Below are 17974 nucleotides of genomic sequence, written 5' to 3' on the forward strand. Positions count from 1 at the left end.
TACAGAGTCATACAGCACAGAAACAGACCACTCAGTCGAACTAGTCCATTCTGGCGGCGTTCTGAAACTAAACTAGTCCCACCTGCCAATGATTGGCCTACATCCCTCCGAACCTTTCCTATTCATGTACTTATCCAAATGTCTTTTAAACATTGTAACTGTACCTGCATCCAGCAACTCCACTGGACATTGATTCCTCACACGAACTACTCTTTATCTTTAAAAAAAAATGTGCCCCTCATGTCTTTTTAAAATATTTCTTTCCTCACCTTCAAAATTTGCTCCCTAATCTTGAAACATCCACACTAGGGTAAGAATACCTGCCGTTCACCTCATCTATACCTCTCATGATTTTATAATCCTCTCTAAGGTCACCTCTCAACCTCTGATGCTCCAGTGCAAAACGTCCCAGCCTATCCATCTAGATGCAGGTATATTTATATCCAGTTATGAACTGTTCAATGCTGGTGCCAGCTGGAAAGACAAATGACCTATTCCTGCTTCCAATTCTCTCACTGTGTCTAGGACAGCAAGAGACCATACAACATAGGTGCAGAAATTAAGCCATTTAGTCCATCAGATCTGCTCCACCATTCAATCACGGCTTATACGTTTCTCAACCCCATTTTGAAATATGGATTTTGGAAAGGCAGATCAGGGCAGGATCTACCCATTTAATGGGGAGTTTTGTTGAATAAACATACCTTGGAGTGCTGGTTCATAGTGGAGTCGGAGGTAGACAGGATAGCAAAGAAGGTGTTGATATATTTGCTTTTATAGGTCAGTGCATTTCAATACAGATGTTGGGAGGTCATGTTGCGGCTGTACAGGACATTGATTAGGCCACTTTTGGAATACTGCATTCGGTTCTGGTTTCCCTGCTACAGGAAAAGTGTTACGAACCTTTGCAAGGATTTGGAAAAGATTTACAAGGGTATTGCCAGAGTTGGGGGGTTTAATCTATATGGAGAGGCTGAATAGGCTGGGCTGTTTTCTCTGGATCATTGGGGGCTGAGGGATGACTTTATAAAAGTTCATAAGGCGCATGGATAGGGTGAATAGCCAAAATCTTTTCCCCAGAGAAGGGGAGTCCAAAACTAGAGGTCATAGGTCTGAGGTGAGAGGGTAAATATTTAAAAGGAACTTTACAGGCACCTTTCTCACGCAGAAGGTGTTGTGTGTATAGAATGAGCTGCCAGAGGAAGTGGTGGAGGCTGGTATAATTAAAGCATTTCAAAAGGCATCTGGTAATAGGGAGAATTGAGAGGGGTAGGGGTTATGTGCTGACAAATGAGACGATGTTAATTTGGGATATCTGGTCAGCACGGACAATTTGGACTGAAGGAAAGCAGAAGTGTCATTGTGAAGACTGGACTTTCAGAGCAACTTTCAAACATGTTTTGTCCATACTGGGAGCAGAACCTACAATGAAATCTTTCATTTGTGAGACAGCAACTGAGTGAGTGAGGACATTCAGGATATTGGTGGAAAGTGGGAATTTGTTGCAATGTGGAGTTGAAGTGATTTAAGTAAAGTGTGCTGAGCAGGGAGCCTAGTGAAGGGTTAGGTGAGTTTTTGTTTTAAACTGCTCATTTCTTTCAGCCTCCAACATTGTATTTCCAATGCTGTCCATCAGTGGGATTGGTGAATCAGTAACTGGTATCGTTAGAAGCCTTACGACTTTCAGTACTGCAGGTATAGCATTGTCTCATCAGCTTTGTAAAGGTTACTGGCAGCAGCGGGAGGTGTGGGCTGGGATTCACGAGAAATGATTAAGCAGTTAGATAACACACGTACAAGAGGGCAGGGTGGGACTTGTCTTTCAATTTGCAGAAGGTGGGAGGTTCTGGTGCTGCAGTCAATGGCAAACACAACTGCGGTAAATCATAGAATCAATACAGCGTGGAAGCAGGCCATTCATCCCATCAAGTCCACACTGACCCATCCGATGAGCATGCCACCCAGACCCACCCTATCAAGTCGTTTCTGCCGGTGAGTGAGACTAGGTCCCAAGATTAGGGAGAGTAGGTTTAAGACAGAGGAGAAGGAACTGCTTTTCCCAGAGAGTGGTGAATCTATGGAATTCTCTGCTCAAAGAAGCAGAAGAAGCAGCCATATTCAAGACATAGTTCGATGGGATTTTGTATGGTAGGTGAATTTAGGATAGTCAGGATAATGCAGGTACGAGGAACTGAGACGATGGATAGATGAGCCATGATCCTTATGAATGGTGGAGTAGCTCAATGGACCAAATGACCTACTCCTGCTTCTATTACTGCAAATGTATAAACATGCATTTTTTATGGACAATCCGTACCAAGGCAGGTGAGCAATGTAGTGGTGTGGAAATGAACATCAGAGAATGATAGAAAGGGACACGGAAAGTAAATGTCCCAGTCCAAAGATGTGCAGGTCAGGTCAAATGACCATGCTAAATTGTCCATAGTGTTAGGGTCATTAATCAGAAAGAAATGGGTCTGGGTGGGTTACTCTTCAGGGTGTCGGTGTGGACTTGTTGGGCCGAAGGGCCTGTTTCCACACTGTAGGGAATCGAATCTAATCAATCAAAACTGGATTCTACAGAACACAAGAATTGAAACTGAAGACTGTATGGCTGAATGTGTGCTGCAATGTTACACAACTGAATGAATTCACTGCACACATTGAAGAGAATAATTATGATCTGAGACTCCAAACAGGGACGTGGCTTCAGGATGACAAGGATTGGATCTGAATATTGAGGGGGTACGTGGCATTCAAGTTGAATAGGAAGCGAGGTAAAGGTAGAGGGTTGGCACTGCTAATCAAAGCACTAATAACAAATCTGGTGTCAGCTCGGATTTCAGGTCCTGATTTCTCTGTCCTCTTCTCCCTGTTCCCACAGAGTAAGATGTCTGTTCTCAGCTCAGCTGGCTTTCTGCTGAAACTTTGAGCCCCTTTTACACCTTCCAGAGCAATAAAACATTCAGTCGATCAAGGCCCAATCCACAATATTCTCAGCCTGACAACCATCCAGACTGAGAGAGTCATCGGAGCAGGGAATAAAACAAGAAAAATGAAACAAAATTAGACATAAATGCACATTTGGTGCTTAAAGTGTGTTCATTAGATAGTAAACCAGAATTAGGGGTCTCCCAGGATTCTTATCATCCCCTGCTTGAGGAATTCTCTCTCCCTAACAATATTTACATCAACAGAAATAAAGCATCTGTTATCAAATAGACATAGAGATATACAGCACGGAAATAGACTTTTTGATCCAACATATCCATGCTGACAAGATGTCCTATATAAATCTAGTGTCCCATTTGCCAGCATTTGGCCCATATCCCTCCAAACCTTTCCTATTCACACATCCATCCAGATGCCTTTTAAATGTTGTAGTTGTACCAGCCTCCACCACTTCCTCCAGCCTATTTACTCTATTCCTGCCCCTCATGATTTTATAAATGTCCATAAGATCACCCCTCAGCCTCCGACATTCCAGGGAAGCAGCCCCATCCTATTCAGGCTCTCCTTCTTCCACAAACTCTCCAACCCTGGCGACATCCTTTTCAATCTTTTCTGCACACTTTCAAGTTTCACAACATCGTTCCTATCCTATAGTAGGGAGACCAGAATCGAATGCAATAATCCAAAAGTGGCCGAACCAATGTCCTGTACAGCTACAACATGACCTCCCAACTCCTGTACCCATTCAATGAGACAAATGGCCTCTTTCTGCACTGGAGCGATTTAATGATTTGATTTTGTATCAGAGTCAATTTCAGTCACTATCTCTGGTTTATGGTGTGTCAGGGTGGGATCGCTGGTACCAGAATTGCATGCAATACTCCAAACGTGGCCTAACCAATGTCTTCTACAGTCGCAACATAACCTCCCGACTCCTGCACTCAGTGCACTGACCAATAAAGGCAGGTATATCAAACACCTTCTTCACTATGCTGTCTATGTGCGACTCCCCTTTCAAGGAACTATGAACTTACCATCGAGTCATACAGCATGATCATGACCTTTGGTCCAACTAGTCCATGCCAACGATAATCCCAAACTAAATCAGTCTCTCCTGCCTGCTGTTGGCCTGTATCCCTCCAAACCTTTCCTATTCATGTACTAAAACAAATGTCTTTTTATTGTACCCGCATCCACCGCTTCCTGAGGAGGTTCATTCCACACATCAACCACCCTCTGTGTAAAATTAGTATTTGAATGGCAAGGATGAAGTTGAATTGAAATGGTTCATTAAAATCAACAGCTTCTACCAAACCCCCTACAATAGGTATGGTAGCAACTCTAACTCTGGAGTCTCTCAAATCGATATTTCCATGGAGTGGAGGGGGGAGTAAAGTGTTGGATTCACAGAGGTGGGCGTCTTCTGAGAGTGTAAAGCTAAAATTAAACCCCGTGCTTTGCTTGAACTCAAACCGCATTGACGTGGAGAAGAGCGAAAGGAGTTTGCAAAGTGTCCTCCCCTCCCCATGTGCCTCAGCTGCAGGGCAGCGCAGGAGCAGTGCGCCCCCCCCCCACCCCATTGTGGACGTCACAACGTGGAGGTAGCCCTGTCAATTTCAGAGTGAAACTCCCTCCCTCTGGGTAATATCTGGGAGCAAAGCAAGGTCTCTCCCTTTCCATTCCTCATCCTGGGAGGAGGGGGAGAGAGAGGCGTGGCGGGGTGTGGTGTGGGGTGGAGACTGTTCACTTGTAGCAACTGGAGTGACTCCATGGATGGAGCAGGCTCTCCAAAGGTGCTCAGATGCTCTCTGTCCCTCTCAAAGGTATTTTCCTTGTGTATTCCCTCAGTTTGGCACGTAGAGAGTTTGCACCCTGGAAAAGGTTTACTTCTTTCCTCATGTTCAGAATTATAAGGGTAGTTTCTCATGGAACTGAGCAGTATTTAAGGGATTGGCACATTGATTTAAATGTCGACATCTGTTGCTTCATATGGTGTATATCTGATATTATTGGCTGTTATAAAAACTTTGTGACTATGATTTTTCACCTTCTAATGCAGTAATAGAGTTACGTTCTATATCTCTTGTCTCTTTTTTATTTACAAGGACAGCAGGAAGTCATTCAGTAACTTCACTGGCTTTCTTTTCCCAAGCAGCCTTGACATTTCATTATCATATTCTTGATTCAGCTCCATTTCCAGCACCTTTGTCAACAGCTTGTTCCAGGTTATTGCGATCTAAATTAAGTTGTCCTCCATACACACTTAAGGCTATCATGTTGCATGAGGGTTTTCTGCGTCCTGCATAATATATGGTCAGCACTCATCTAGCAATCTACAGGAATTGCCACCGATGTTATGTTCATTTAACAGTACTGGCAGTGATCACTCAATTTGTGATTCTTTTTGGAGGAAGACATGCAGAAAGAAATCTGAAAACAAATGATACATCATCTTCTGACAGAGCCACTTGAATCATTGGAGCTTGAATATCAGCAGCCATTCAATTCGAGAAGAAATGTTTGCTTTTGTCTGTGTGAGAGATTTTGAACACTGGTGTGGCAGGAATAATATTGAGACACCCGAGTGAGACAGATTCAGTACGCTGTCTGTGAAAAATGCGTCAAACAATTTACTCAGCTTGGGGGATCAAAATCTCACCCCTCATAGTGGGGAGAGACTATGTATCCATTCTGTTTTTAATTTCAAATCCAGCGCGACACAAAGAATGCTCCCCTCATGGGGAAACCATGGAAATGTGGGGACTGTGGGAATGGGTTCCCTTCCCCATTGGGGCTAGACACCCACAGATGCGTTCTCACTGGGGAGACGCCGTTCTCCTGCTCAGTATGCGGGAAGGGATTCAGTTGGCTGTGCAGCCTACAGACACACCAGCGAGTTCACACTAGGGAGAGGCTATTCATGTGCCGCCATTGTGGGAAGGGATTCATTCAGTCGTCCCACCTGTAGACACACCAGCCGGTTCACAGTAGGGAGAGGCCGTTCTCCTGCTCTCTGTGTGGGCAGCGATTCATCGATGCATCCCACCTCCCGAAACACCAGCGGGTTCACCTGGGGGAGAGGCCGTTCACCTGCTCTGAGTGCAGGAAGGGATTTGTCGATTCTTACACCCTGCTGACCCACCAGCAGGTCCACATCGGAGAGGCGCCATTCACCTGCCTTCAGTGCGAGAAGAGCTTCAGTCATGTGGGCAACTTGTGGAGGCACCAGCCGGTCCACACCAGGGAGAGGCCATTCACATGCTCTGTGTGCGGGAAGGGGGTTCACTCAGACATCTACACTGTAATCTACCAAAGGGTCCATATCATGGAGAGGGCGTTAATCTGCTCTCAGTGTGGAAAGGGCTTCACCTGCTCCTCCCACCTGCGGAGCCACCAGCGAGTTCTGGAATTTTTTGAGGATGTAACTCTGAAGATGGACAAGGGAGATCCAGTGGATGTCGTGTACCTGGACTTTCAGAAAGCTTTTGATAAAGTCCCACACAGGAGGTTAGTGAGCAAAATTAGGGCCCATGGTATTGGGGGCAAAGTACTGACTTGGATTGAAAATTGGTTGGCTGACAGGAAACAAAGAGTAGTGATAAGCAGCTCGCTTTCAGAATGGCAGGCGGTGACCAGTGGGGTACCGCAGGGATCAGTGCTGGGACCGCAGCTTTTTACAATATATATTAATGATATAGAAGATGGTATTAATAGTAATATTAGCAAATTTGCTGATGATACAAAGCTGGGTGGCAGGGTGAAACGTGAGGAGCATGTTAGGAGATTACAGGGTGACCTGGACAGGTTAGGTGAGTGGACAGATGCATGGCAGATGCAGTTTAATGTGGATAAATGTATGGTTATCCACTTTGGTGGCAAGAACAGGAAGGCAGATTACTACCTAAATGGAGTCAAGTTAGGTAAAGGGGCAGTACAAAAAGATCTGGGTGTTCTTGTACACCAGTCAATGAAGGCAAGCATGCAGGTACAGCAGGTAGTGAAGAAAGCTAATAGCATGCTGGCCTGGAATATTGTGTGCAGTTCTGGTCTCCAAATTTGAGGAAAGACATTCTGGCTATTGAGGGAGTGCAGCGTAGGTTCATGAGATCAATTCCTTGAATGGTGGGACTATCTTATGTTGAAAGGTTGGAGCGACAGGGGTTGTATACCCTTGAGTTTAGAAGATTGAGAGGGGATCTGATTGAGACGTATAAGATTATTAAAGGATTGGACACTCTGGAGGCAGGAAATATGTTTCTGCTGATGGGTGAGTGCCGAACCAGAGGACACAGCTTAAAAATAAGGGGTAGGCCATTTAGGACAGAGATGAGGAGAAACTTCTTCACCCAGAGAGTGGTGGGTGTGTTGAATGCTCTGCCCCAGGAGACAGTGGAGGCCCAGTCTCTGAATTCGTTTAAGAAAGAGTTGGATAGAGCTAGCAAGGATAATGGAATCAAGGGTTATGGAGATAAGGCAGGAACAGGATACTAATTGCGGATGATCTGCCATAATCATAATGAATGGTGGTGCAGGCTCGAAGGGCAGAATGGCCTACTCCTGCACCTATTGTCTATTGAGTTCACATGCCATTGCAGGGGGATTGAAGTGGTGACGGCCGAGTGCCATTATCGACTGGACGATCAACTCAGTTCCGGGGATTCCCGGGGTTTGAATCCAGCCGAGGCAGATGGTGGGATTGGAATTCGGTCAGAAATTTGGAGTTCTGAATCTAATAATGAAACCATTTTGGGGGGGAGAAACTGCCATCTAATTCACTCATGTTCCTTTTAGGAAAGGAAACTGCCATTGTGGGAAAGGATTCACTCAGTCATCTCAACTGCATCCTTTATCCGGTCTGGCGTACACCTGACTCCAGACCCACAGCAGCATAGTTGACTCTTGACTGCCCCCCCACCATGTCAAATGAGTGGGAATAACTAAAATGGATACAGTGTGTGGGTGGAAATTGCTGAGTGAGGCAATACTTCCTTCAGCTTAAGGCTGTACCAAGAATCCAATTATAAAGGGACAACTTGGTGCTGACCAACAGTAAAGGAAGTGGAGTTGGGAGGAGTGTGTGAGCTTTGAGCTGTTTAAAAAAATGCTTCTTTTCATACACTTTTTTTTTGCTGGGGAAATCTGAAGCTGTAACAAAGTTGGGTGGCAATAAAGGTTACTTGAACTTAACCCCAGTCTCAGACTGTCAATGAAAGCTATGAGATCCAATAGGTTTTTGTTTTAAAACTGCTCATTTCTTTCAACCTCTTGCACTAAGTTTCCAATATCGTGTATCAGAAGAAGCAGTGAATGAGTAGCTAATATTGTTAGAAATTGTAAGTTTTTCATCTCTGCAGGTATTGCATCGTTTCATCGACATTGTAAGGTTTACTGGCAGCACCGGGAAGTGTGGGATGTATTCACAAGAAACAAAGTTAAAAATCATACAACACCAGGTTATACTCCAACATGTTTATCTGGAAGCACGAACTTTCGGAACACTACTCCTTCATCAGGTGTTTGTGGAGAAGGATCATAGGAGAATTTATAGCAATAGATCGCAGTTTCATGCAACAGAAATGATATAGAACAACTTAGATTGTTGTGAAGTCTTTCATCTTTGAGAATGGGTTGCAGGTTTTGGTTCATTAATATGTAAATCCCAGAACTTGTTTGAAGACACATTCTCGAGACAACTTAAGGTCTGTATCCCAATCTTGAGTGAGACTGGTTCTATTTCCAAAGTAGGAATTTATAAAATCTCACATGGATTAACTGCCTGTAGATTGTATTTGGCTCAAAAAGCGCACAATGTATCTGCAAATACAAAATCACACCAAAGGCTTATATGTAAGTGCGCATGCATGAGAGTATAGGTGAGTGTGTGCGTGCTTGATAAAGTGTACGAGTGATAGAGTATCAGCCTGTGAGAGGGTGTATATGTGTGTGTGTCTGAGAGGGATCTGTGTGAATGTGAGAGTGTGTGCTTTGTGTGGGTGTGAGAGCGAGTGACAGTGAAGTGGGGTTACCTGTCATGTGACATGAATCCAAGGTCCTGGTTGATGCCATCCTCATGTGTTCCGAACTTGGCTACCAGCCTCTGCTGGGCCACTAAAACTGAATAAGCAGTTACATAGCACACATTGTAGAGGGCAGGGTGGGACTTGTCTTTCGATTTGCAGAAGGTGGGAGGTTCTTTGTGCTGGAAACTAGGGAAAACACATGTTGGAGGACCTTCGCCTCAGAGAGATGCAGCTGGAAGCCAGGCTGCAGACACGTTGGGGGAATCATCAAACCCCCTATACTGTGAAAATAGGCCCTCTGGCCCAACAATGCACATTGACCCCCCCTCAGAGCATCCCACTCAATAACCTCCGCAGCTAATCCCTGAATTTAGAACACCCAATCCACTCTAAGCTGCACATCTTGGGAGGAAACCAGAGCACCAAGAGATGGGGGGAGGAGGAGGGGGGTAGGAAATTGCAAACTCCACACAGACAATCACCCTGAGGGTGGCCTCGAACTCAACTCCCTGGCACTGTGAGGCAGCTGCTGCCGCACCACCTACAGTCTTGGATTGAAGGAATCGATTGGCTTCATGCCAGTCCTGGTGACACTCCAGCCCGTTTGGGGAATTGAATTTGCTTCCACAGAGTTTCCACGGTGCAAGGGTCATTGCGTCTCAGCAGCTTCAACGATCCAAAGAAGGGCTCGTCTACGGCGAGAACACTAGTCCACATTTCGCTGCAGAGTTGAAGTTCTCTGCACAGCCAGAACCCTGGAACACTCCCACGCAGGCTGCGTATAATCACGGGGCTTCTCAAGTCACGTTGATGTTCGAAATAATTTCCCCTCCTGGATTCAAACGCTGCTGATATTCAGGCCCTGAGTAAATTTCTTGTGCACGCCTGAACAGCAAATCCTCCTCTGCTAATACCTTGAGAAAACAGATCATTGCTGTCAGTGCAGGGCAGGAAATAGGATAAGAGAATTTTAGTTTGTACCGAGCAGCCTTCCCTATCTCCTACCCGAAATCTCTGTCTCCCATTTCCTCCACCTTTCAATGGATTCCAACTCGAATTCATCCTTCCATCCTCCTGTTTTTGCCCAGCTCCCCTCACCGGAAAGCGCTGACTCTCGGTTCAGTTTCTTAGTCACTTCTTGCCGTTCCCAGTATATTGCCCACATCTTTATTTACTTTTTAAAACAGAAAGGCAGTGGTTTGCTGATGCCAGGATCTGAGGGTAATTGCGTTCACGCTCCAGATTCTCTCTCGCGTCTTTCACAAAAATCTGCACTGCGCATGTGCAAAGAAGGGGATGCTGGGAGTGGGTGGGACGCATTCACCAACTCCCCATTCAATCAAGATCCAATCATGCCCACAGCGCCTCCTGTCTATTCTCTCTCGCTATCCCAGCTCCCCCCCGTCACACACGCCACCCTCTGCACCTCCGTCCATTCTATCTCCATACCCTCTGCCCCCTGTCCAGTCCAGTCTCTCGTCCACCCTCTGCTTTCCTCCATTCAGTCCGTCTCCCCACATTCATTCTCTCTCTCCTCCCACTCTCTGCCCCTCTCCATTCTCTCTCTTCCCCCATCCTCTGCTCTCCATCCATTCCCTCTCTCTCCCCCCACCCTCTCCTAACACTCATTGTTGCTCTCTTTCTCCCCACCCTCTGCCCCCCTTCCATTCTCTCCCCACCCACTGACCCACGTCCATTCTCTCTCCCCACACTCTGCACCCCCATTCTCTCGCTCTCTGACAAACGCTTTGCCCCCCACCCTGTGCACCCCCAGGGTTTCTCTAACTCCAATGCTCTGTCCCCATGTCCATTTCTCTCTCTCTCTTCCCCCTAGCCTCTGTTTCCCGTCCAATTTCTCTACTTGCACCCCCACCCTCATCCTTTCTTGTATCAGCCCATCTCAGGATCGAGAGAGCGCGGATGGTGATGACTCTACTTGGGAGATGGGAGGGTGTGGTGTGAGAAATGGCTGATCTTTAACATTGAGAATCGCTAAAATGATATTTTCAAAAACATCAGTAAAGGTTGAAAGCAAATTCAATTATTTTTTAAAAAAGCTCCAGACATTTTTCAGAAACTTGCATTGAAATCTGTGCAATTAGGCCACAGTTGAGGACAGGCTGTAAGGATGGAATGGCCAATTCCTCATCTTGTGAAGTTGGTTCAGATTAAGTAGTAATAGAGTCATAGAGTTGCAGAGCATGGAAACAAACCTGTCGGTGCATGCCAACCACATATTCTAAATTAATCCGGTGATCCATTTGCCACCATTTGGCCCATATCTCTCTCAACCCTTCCTATTCATATACCCATCCAGATGCCTTTTAAATGTTGTAATTGTTCCAGACTCGACCACTGTCTCTGGCAGCTCATTCCATACATATACCACGTTCTGCATGAAAATGTTACCAGTTCGGTCCCATTTAAACCTTTCCCCTCTCACCCTGAACCTATGCCCCTCCAGTTTTGAATTTCCTCTACCCTGGGGAAAAGACATTCAAAAATTGAGCATCCAGACAAAATGCAAAAGGAATAAACTGTTGAGCCCCAGGAAAACAAAAGAAGTGTGGCTCCAGCCTTTTTTTCTCTCCGATTGGCAGTTGGACCAGCATCTCCACTGGGCATACTGCGCATGCTTCTCGGTGTCAGGAAGCATTGCGCATATACGCTGGTGTCAGCAAAATACGACGAATGCTCTTTGCTGTTAGCGGAAATGGCGCGCAACATTCTTCTGATCGCCCAATGGGAAGCTCTGAAGGACCGGAAGGAGTGTGGTCCTCCTGCAATTGAGAGCCTCCCCCAAATTGTCTGAATGCGGAAGTTGGACAATGCGCTTGTGAAGGTGTTGCTGCTCCTCTCTCTATGAATGAAGATTTAACTTCATCCCAGACTGCAACTTCTTTCCTCTGTCCAACATCTGTGAGTACAACACACTCTTCTCACCCCTTTTCCATTTTATTTTTTCACTCTGGTGTTCAGTTCTTGACTTGCAGCAAAGTTGGTTCAGGTATGTGTCTTAATTGGCAAACACATGGTAAACGTAGTAACGCAGTGTGAAGTTATAGCCTTTCCTATGAAATAAAAACAGAAAGGAGGTAAATTGTTTAAATGGTGATATATTGGGATGTGGAGTAAGTGAGGACTGCAGATACCGGAAATCAGAGTCGAAAATTGTGGCGCTGGAAAAGCACAGCTGGTCAGACAGCATCCGAGGTGCAGAACAGTCAACGTTTTGGGCAAAAGCCCTTCATCAGGAATGATGTGTGGATGTACAAACGTGCCTCAGATACCTTCTGCTCAGGCTTTCTACTCCAGTCAATGCCAGTTGTCACATAGGTGCAGCAAGCAATCAGCAAGGCAAGTGGTATATTAGCAAGAGGAAATTAGTTCAAAGTGGGGATGCCTTCCTGTAGTTTGGGACATATTGAATATATTCAAAGCTGAGTTCATCTGACTTTTGAATGTCAAAAATAGTTATGGGGAAGGCAAGAATTTAAAAAAAAAAATTATTAGAAACTTTTTCAAATCTCTCACATCACCTCTATATACAAAAAAGAACAATACCAAAATACAGAAAAATAGCAGTACAACAATGTCATATTATGATACTATTAATAATGAGCTACCTATTATTCTACTAGAACAAACTTAGCTTAAACTAAACTACAATCAAATTGAATAAAAATAAAATTAAACATAATTTAAGTTAATTTGAATTCTATCACATTACTTTATTCTATTTCACTCACCACATCTCCATTAAGGCTCCCATCCATGGGAGCACCAGTTATTACACCCGTATTCCTTTCACCCAGCCTTGCCCTCCCAGGGCCCATGAGCGCCCGGACTGATTCCCACTTGATCAGCAGTATTAATTATACCACAGCTCTAATTAATACTGCTGATCAGTCTGCATCAATATAATTTGGAAAGGGCCGCTAAGTCTTGTAAAACTACTATTTTGTGGTGCACCATATTTGTGAGGTCATCTTGGGAGGGATGCTCCATCACCAGCATATGCCACCCCATAAGCCCTGGGGGTTTTTCCAACATCCAATTAATTAAAATGTTCTTCCTTGCACAGTGCTTAAGAATGTTACACAGTCTGTTCCTGTGTTCTCCAAGAGAAGGCAAATTTGGCAACCCCAGAAGAAGAAATACCGGATTCACATTAACTTCAATCCCCCAGGATGTCCTTCAGCTCCCTTACTATAGCACTCCAGTATCTCTGGATCTTACAACATGACCAATAGCAGTGTGTGAGTGCCTATACTAATTTTACATTTGGGACACCCTGGTGATGTGCCTATCTTGAACTTAGCCCGCCTCTCTAGCGCCACATAAGCCCTGTGTAAAATCTTCAATTGCATGCCCTGTGCTTTGTTACATATTGAAATTTTCCTTACATTTTCCCATATATCTTGCCATACTTCTAATGAAATATCCTATCCTAGCTCCCGATTCCACATCCTAGAGAGTCCCTCCACATCCCCTAAGGTACGTCCCTTCTGTAAATGATACAACGTACTAACTGAAAGAGCACCTGTACACAGAGTACTCTTTACTCCACATTTGACCTGTAATGCTGAGCCAGAAGCGTGGTATTCCTCTGTATATAATCCCTTAGCCGAAAGTACCGGAAAAGGTCCCTATTAGACAATGCATATTTCTGACTTAGCTGGCTAAATGACATCAAGACCTAACCCTCGAATAAATCTCTCAGACAGAAGATTCCCTTATTCTCCCAGGACTGAAAGCCGGAGTCCATTGCCCCAGGTTTAAATACTTGGGCTGCCACCAGTGGGGTAATCAGTGAGGTCATCAGCCAATTGCCCTTGTCTTGCCTCATTATCCTCCAGGCTTTCACTGTATTTAAAATGATTGTACTCTTACACTGCTCAGTCTCGGATTTCATCTTATCAATGAATAATAGATTAAGTAGGGGACATCTCAACTGCAATGCTTCAACGTCAAGCAAAATCGACCCCGAGTCCCCTCGTGCCCAGTCACACACATATGCTAAGAAAGCGCAGATTTGATATCTCTTCAAGTCCAAAAGGTCCACTCCTCCTCATCCTGTGAGAGCTGCAACTTGATAAACTTAATTAGGGGGCGGCTGCGACACCAAATAAAAGAACCGAGCCAACCATTGAGCCTCAGTAATACTCATCTGGGTAGCAACAACAGGAGCATTCTCATGGGGTACAATAGGCGAGGAAGAACATTCATTTTAATCAGAGCTATTCGGCCTAACCATGAAAACGGTAATCCGTCCCATCGCTGCAAATCCTGCTTTATCCTCTCCAGTAATTGTACATAGTTAGCTTTTTACAGCTGGTGGAAGGCAGGAGTAATAAAAATTCCCAAATGCAAAAACTCTTTTGAGGACCATCTAAACAGGAACTGCATTCCATCCTTCAGATCAGGCACCTCCACTAATTCTCTCCCCCCACCCACCCAAATAAATTAATTGTTCGAATCAATCGAGGAACGGACTCCTCCAGATTGGCCAAGAACAAAAGGACATCATCAGCTTATAGGGTAATCTTATGTTCCCCCATTCCCACTCCTGGCGCCACTATTTCAGGAATCCTCCTGGTAGCTTCAGCTAATGGCTCCATTGGCAAGGTAAATAGCAGTGGTGAAAGAGGACGCCCCTGTTGACTACCTCTCCCAGTATTAAAGTTATCTGACTTAGTGCCATTTGTGATGACTGCTGCTTTAGGATCATGATACAACACCACCACCCACCTAGCAAAGGTTGTACCCAGACCAAAGCGCTTGAGGACCCCAAGCAGGTACAGCCATTCTATCTGGTCAAATGCCTTTTCTGCATCTAGGGAGGTCACCGAACCCAGGATCAACCTTTGCTGGCATACCTGCACCATGTTCAGTACCCTCCTGATATTGTTGGAGGAGCTACGGCCCTTAACAAAACCCATCTGATCTTCTTTCACAATACAGAACAACACCTTTTCCAACCTCAGGGTCAGCGTCTTGGGTAGAATTTTAAAATCTACATTCAACAGTGAAATGGGTCTGTATGAAGCACATTCTTCGGGCTCTTTCCCCTCCTTTAAAATGAGGGAGATATTAGCCTTCCTAAGAGAGGGCGGAAGATAATCCTGTGCATATGAATAGCGATACATCCCCACCAACATATTTATGAATTCCTTATAGAATTCACTTGGGAATCCATCTGACCCCAGTGCTTTGCCACCTTGGAGATGTTTTATTGCATCCTGCACCTCCTGTATCGTCATAGGCCCATTCAACAGGAAACCTGTTCCGCGTTTATACTAGGGAGGTGCAGGATCTCAAAGAAGGCCTGTATTCTCGTTGCACCATGTTCATCTCCCTCCGACCGAGATAACCCTGCAAAGTATTCCCTAAATCTTCTTTAACTCACGGGTAACTGTACCAGCCTTCTCTCTAACAGACATAATAGATTGGGAAACATTTTTCTTTCTGGCCAGATATCTACCTGGCTTATCTACAAAATCAACCAATCTTTGTTGAGCAAAGCAGACCTTTTTTTTCCCAGTGTGTGCAATGAGTTGGGAGCAGCCCGGAGAGCTGCAGCTTGACCAGTGAAGGCCTATTGTAATATACTTCCTCAGCTATCTGCAGACGGGTCTCCAGCATCTGTTGTTACTCCTTCCTCTGCGTCCTTCTCGTCATTGAATAAAAAATAATCAGGCCTCATAAAGATGCCTTAGTGGCCTCCGACAGTATTTCCGGATTACTGGCCGTACCCGAGTTGATATCCCAGAAGGCTCTGAACTCTTGTGATGTACTCAACAGATTTGCTATCCCTTAACAGGAATGGGTCCATGCACCAGTGCTGTGCATCCATTCCACCACTCTTGATTTTACCATCTAATTACACTGGCACATGGTCCGAGACAGCAATAATGCCAATTTCACAAGCCAATGTTCTGTCCAAGCAATCCAATGGCATTAAAAAGAGTCAGTTCCCATGTGGTACATGTGTGGGTTGGGAGAGAAAGTAAAGTCTCTTCCATTAGGGTGGAGATGCCTCCACACATCCACTAATCCCAACTCCTCACACATGTCCACCAACTGCTTACATTGCGCGGGTGTACCTGCCTGGCCCCTTGGCACCCTGTCTACCTCGGGATCTATTAGGCGATTAAAATCCCCTCCAGTGACCATGCAGCGTCCCCCAAGACTCATTAATTTAGCAACTGCATCAATTAGAAATTTAAGAGGGTGCACCGGGGGGACAATACACATTCAGGACGCCATACTCTTCACCATGTATTCGAGCTTTAAGAATGACGGACAGTCCATGTTTGTCCTTAATTTGCTCAATTACCTGGAAAGGGAGGTTCCTTCTTACCAGTATAGCCACTCCTCTACAGTTGGAGCTAAAGGAGGAGAAGAATACCCTATCATAACCTCCTTGCTGCAGTTTCAGATGTTCCTTATCAGTTAAATGTGTCCACCCTTTCCTTCCTGAGGCTTGACAGCACCGTCTTTCTTTTTAACGGGGGAATGGCTCCCTTTTACATTCCAGGGGCACCACCTGAATGAATCAGTAGCCATGGTCATCCAGGGCAGCCCGTGGTTTCCCAAGAGGAGGAAGCTTATCTGAGGTGTGGTGAGCAACAAAGACATTAACTCTATAAAGTCTATAAACTGCTCCTATTCAAAACTACTATAAATAAAAATCTAACCACCACATATAACTTAAGCAAATGCGCAAATTACCCCCAGTTATGTAGAGATCTCCCCCCTCAACCCCCCAACCCCACCATTGCCACCATCCTGGCTCCTTCCCACTGAGGCTGTGCCCCAAACTCCAGGCAATTCACATATTGAAAAAAACATGTTATTTACATTCTGAGAGTTAACAATGGTTGCCCATCTCCCCACACCCCTTCTCCATACATCCTAAGCACAGGTATAGCCACCCCCAATCCAAACACAAACGGACAGCAGTAAAGAAATGGCCTCAGACAATACCTAACTGACTGATATACTATATAATTCCAGTTTTACGTCAAGGCAGTACGTATAAAGCCGATAACCACAAGAAAAGGGGCAAAAAAGTAATGATGTCCCTCCCGCCTTCACCCCGACTCGATTTCTTTAATTCAGAGAATTTGCAAAGTCCTTCGCCTTTTCTGCTGAATCAAAATTATATACCATCCCTCCATGAGAGAAACGCAATACGGTCAGGGACCTCAAAGAATATTTTCTGTTCAGATCCCTTAATTTTCTCTTAACTTCATCAAATGCCCGTTTCTTAATCCAGGCTCCCGAGAAGTCCTGAAAATATATTATTCTTGAGCCTTTGTGCATTAAAGCCTGTGGATCTCTTCCCAGTCTTCTTGCTGTTACAATCACTAACTGTTTTTCTCTTTTATGCAGGAGGCGCACTCGGACCACGCGTGGCTGCGGGTCCGACCCGGACCTGCGCATTTCGATCCGGTGGGCCCGCTTCACACTCAACAGGCCCGACTCCAACTCCAGCCCCAGGAATCCAATAAAGTCTTCGCCTCCCTCACATTCCGGAAGACCCACGAGCTGTAAGATATTTCTTCTACTTTAGTTTTCCAGGTCGTCCACTTGCTCCTGAAGGACCCGAACCTGGTCTTCCAGCGTTTAGATCCTTCCTCCTGAGACCTCCGCCACGGTCTTGATGCCACGGTCCTCTCCTCCGCTGCCTATTCTCTTCGGGCCAACATTTGAATTTCCTGCTCCATGCTTTTCCAGTGTGGCAGATAGCGGTTCCACTGCTGCTTCAATCTTATCTCAGAGTTTGGCAAACACCGAGAGTAACTGCTGCTGCCCCATTAAACCCAAAGGGTCTGCCCTGGGAGTTTGAGCAATGGCTCCATGCACCCCCGATGCAGTAGGGGAGTGCCCTACCTGCTGCACCCCTGTCGGCCCTTTTCCTTCATTTGCTTTCATTCTGGTCCTAAAGCTGTCAAACCACAATTATAGCAGCTCTAGACGTTCAGTAAGTTTATATT

General features: G+C 45.3%; 2 protein-coding genes across 3 annotated transcripts in view; both read left to right on the top strand.

Moving 5' to 3' along the window:
• The window catches only part of LOC148143696 (sulfhydryl oxidase 2-like), a 565239-nt gene that overhangs the window by 182384 nt on the left and 364881 nt on the right, over positions 1-17974 (top strand). The window lies entirely within an intron of this gene.
• The window catches only part of LOC148143704 (uncharacterized), a 77892-nt gene continuing 71603 nt past the window's right edge, over positions 11686-17974 (top strand). The window contains exons 1-2 of the mRNA XM_087975709.1: positions 11686-11778; positions 17370-17527. Of these exons, the coding sequence (XP_087831835.1) occupies positions 11686-11778; positions 17370-17527 (251 nt within the window). The remainder of the gene's footprint in view (positions 11779-17369; positions 17528-17974) is intronic.

The sequence above is a fragment of the Chiloscyllium plagiosum genome, unplaced genomic scaffold, assembly GCF_037043375.1.
Source record: "Chiloscyllium plagiosum isolate Xiang-an unplaced genomic scaffold, Cpla_swu_hap1 HiC_scaffold_27, whole genome shotgun sequence".
Taxonomy (NCBI): domain Eukaryota; kingdom Metazoa; phylum Chordata; class Chondrichthyes; order Orectolobiformes; family Hemiscylliidae; genus Chiloscyllium; species Chiloscyllium plagiosum.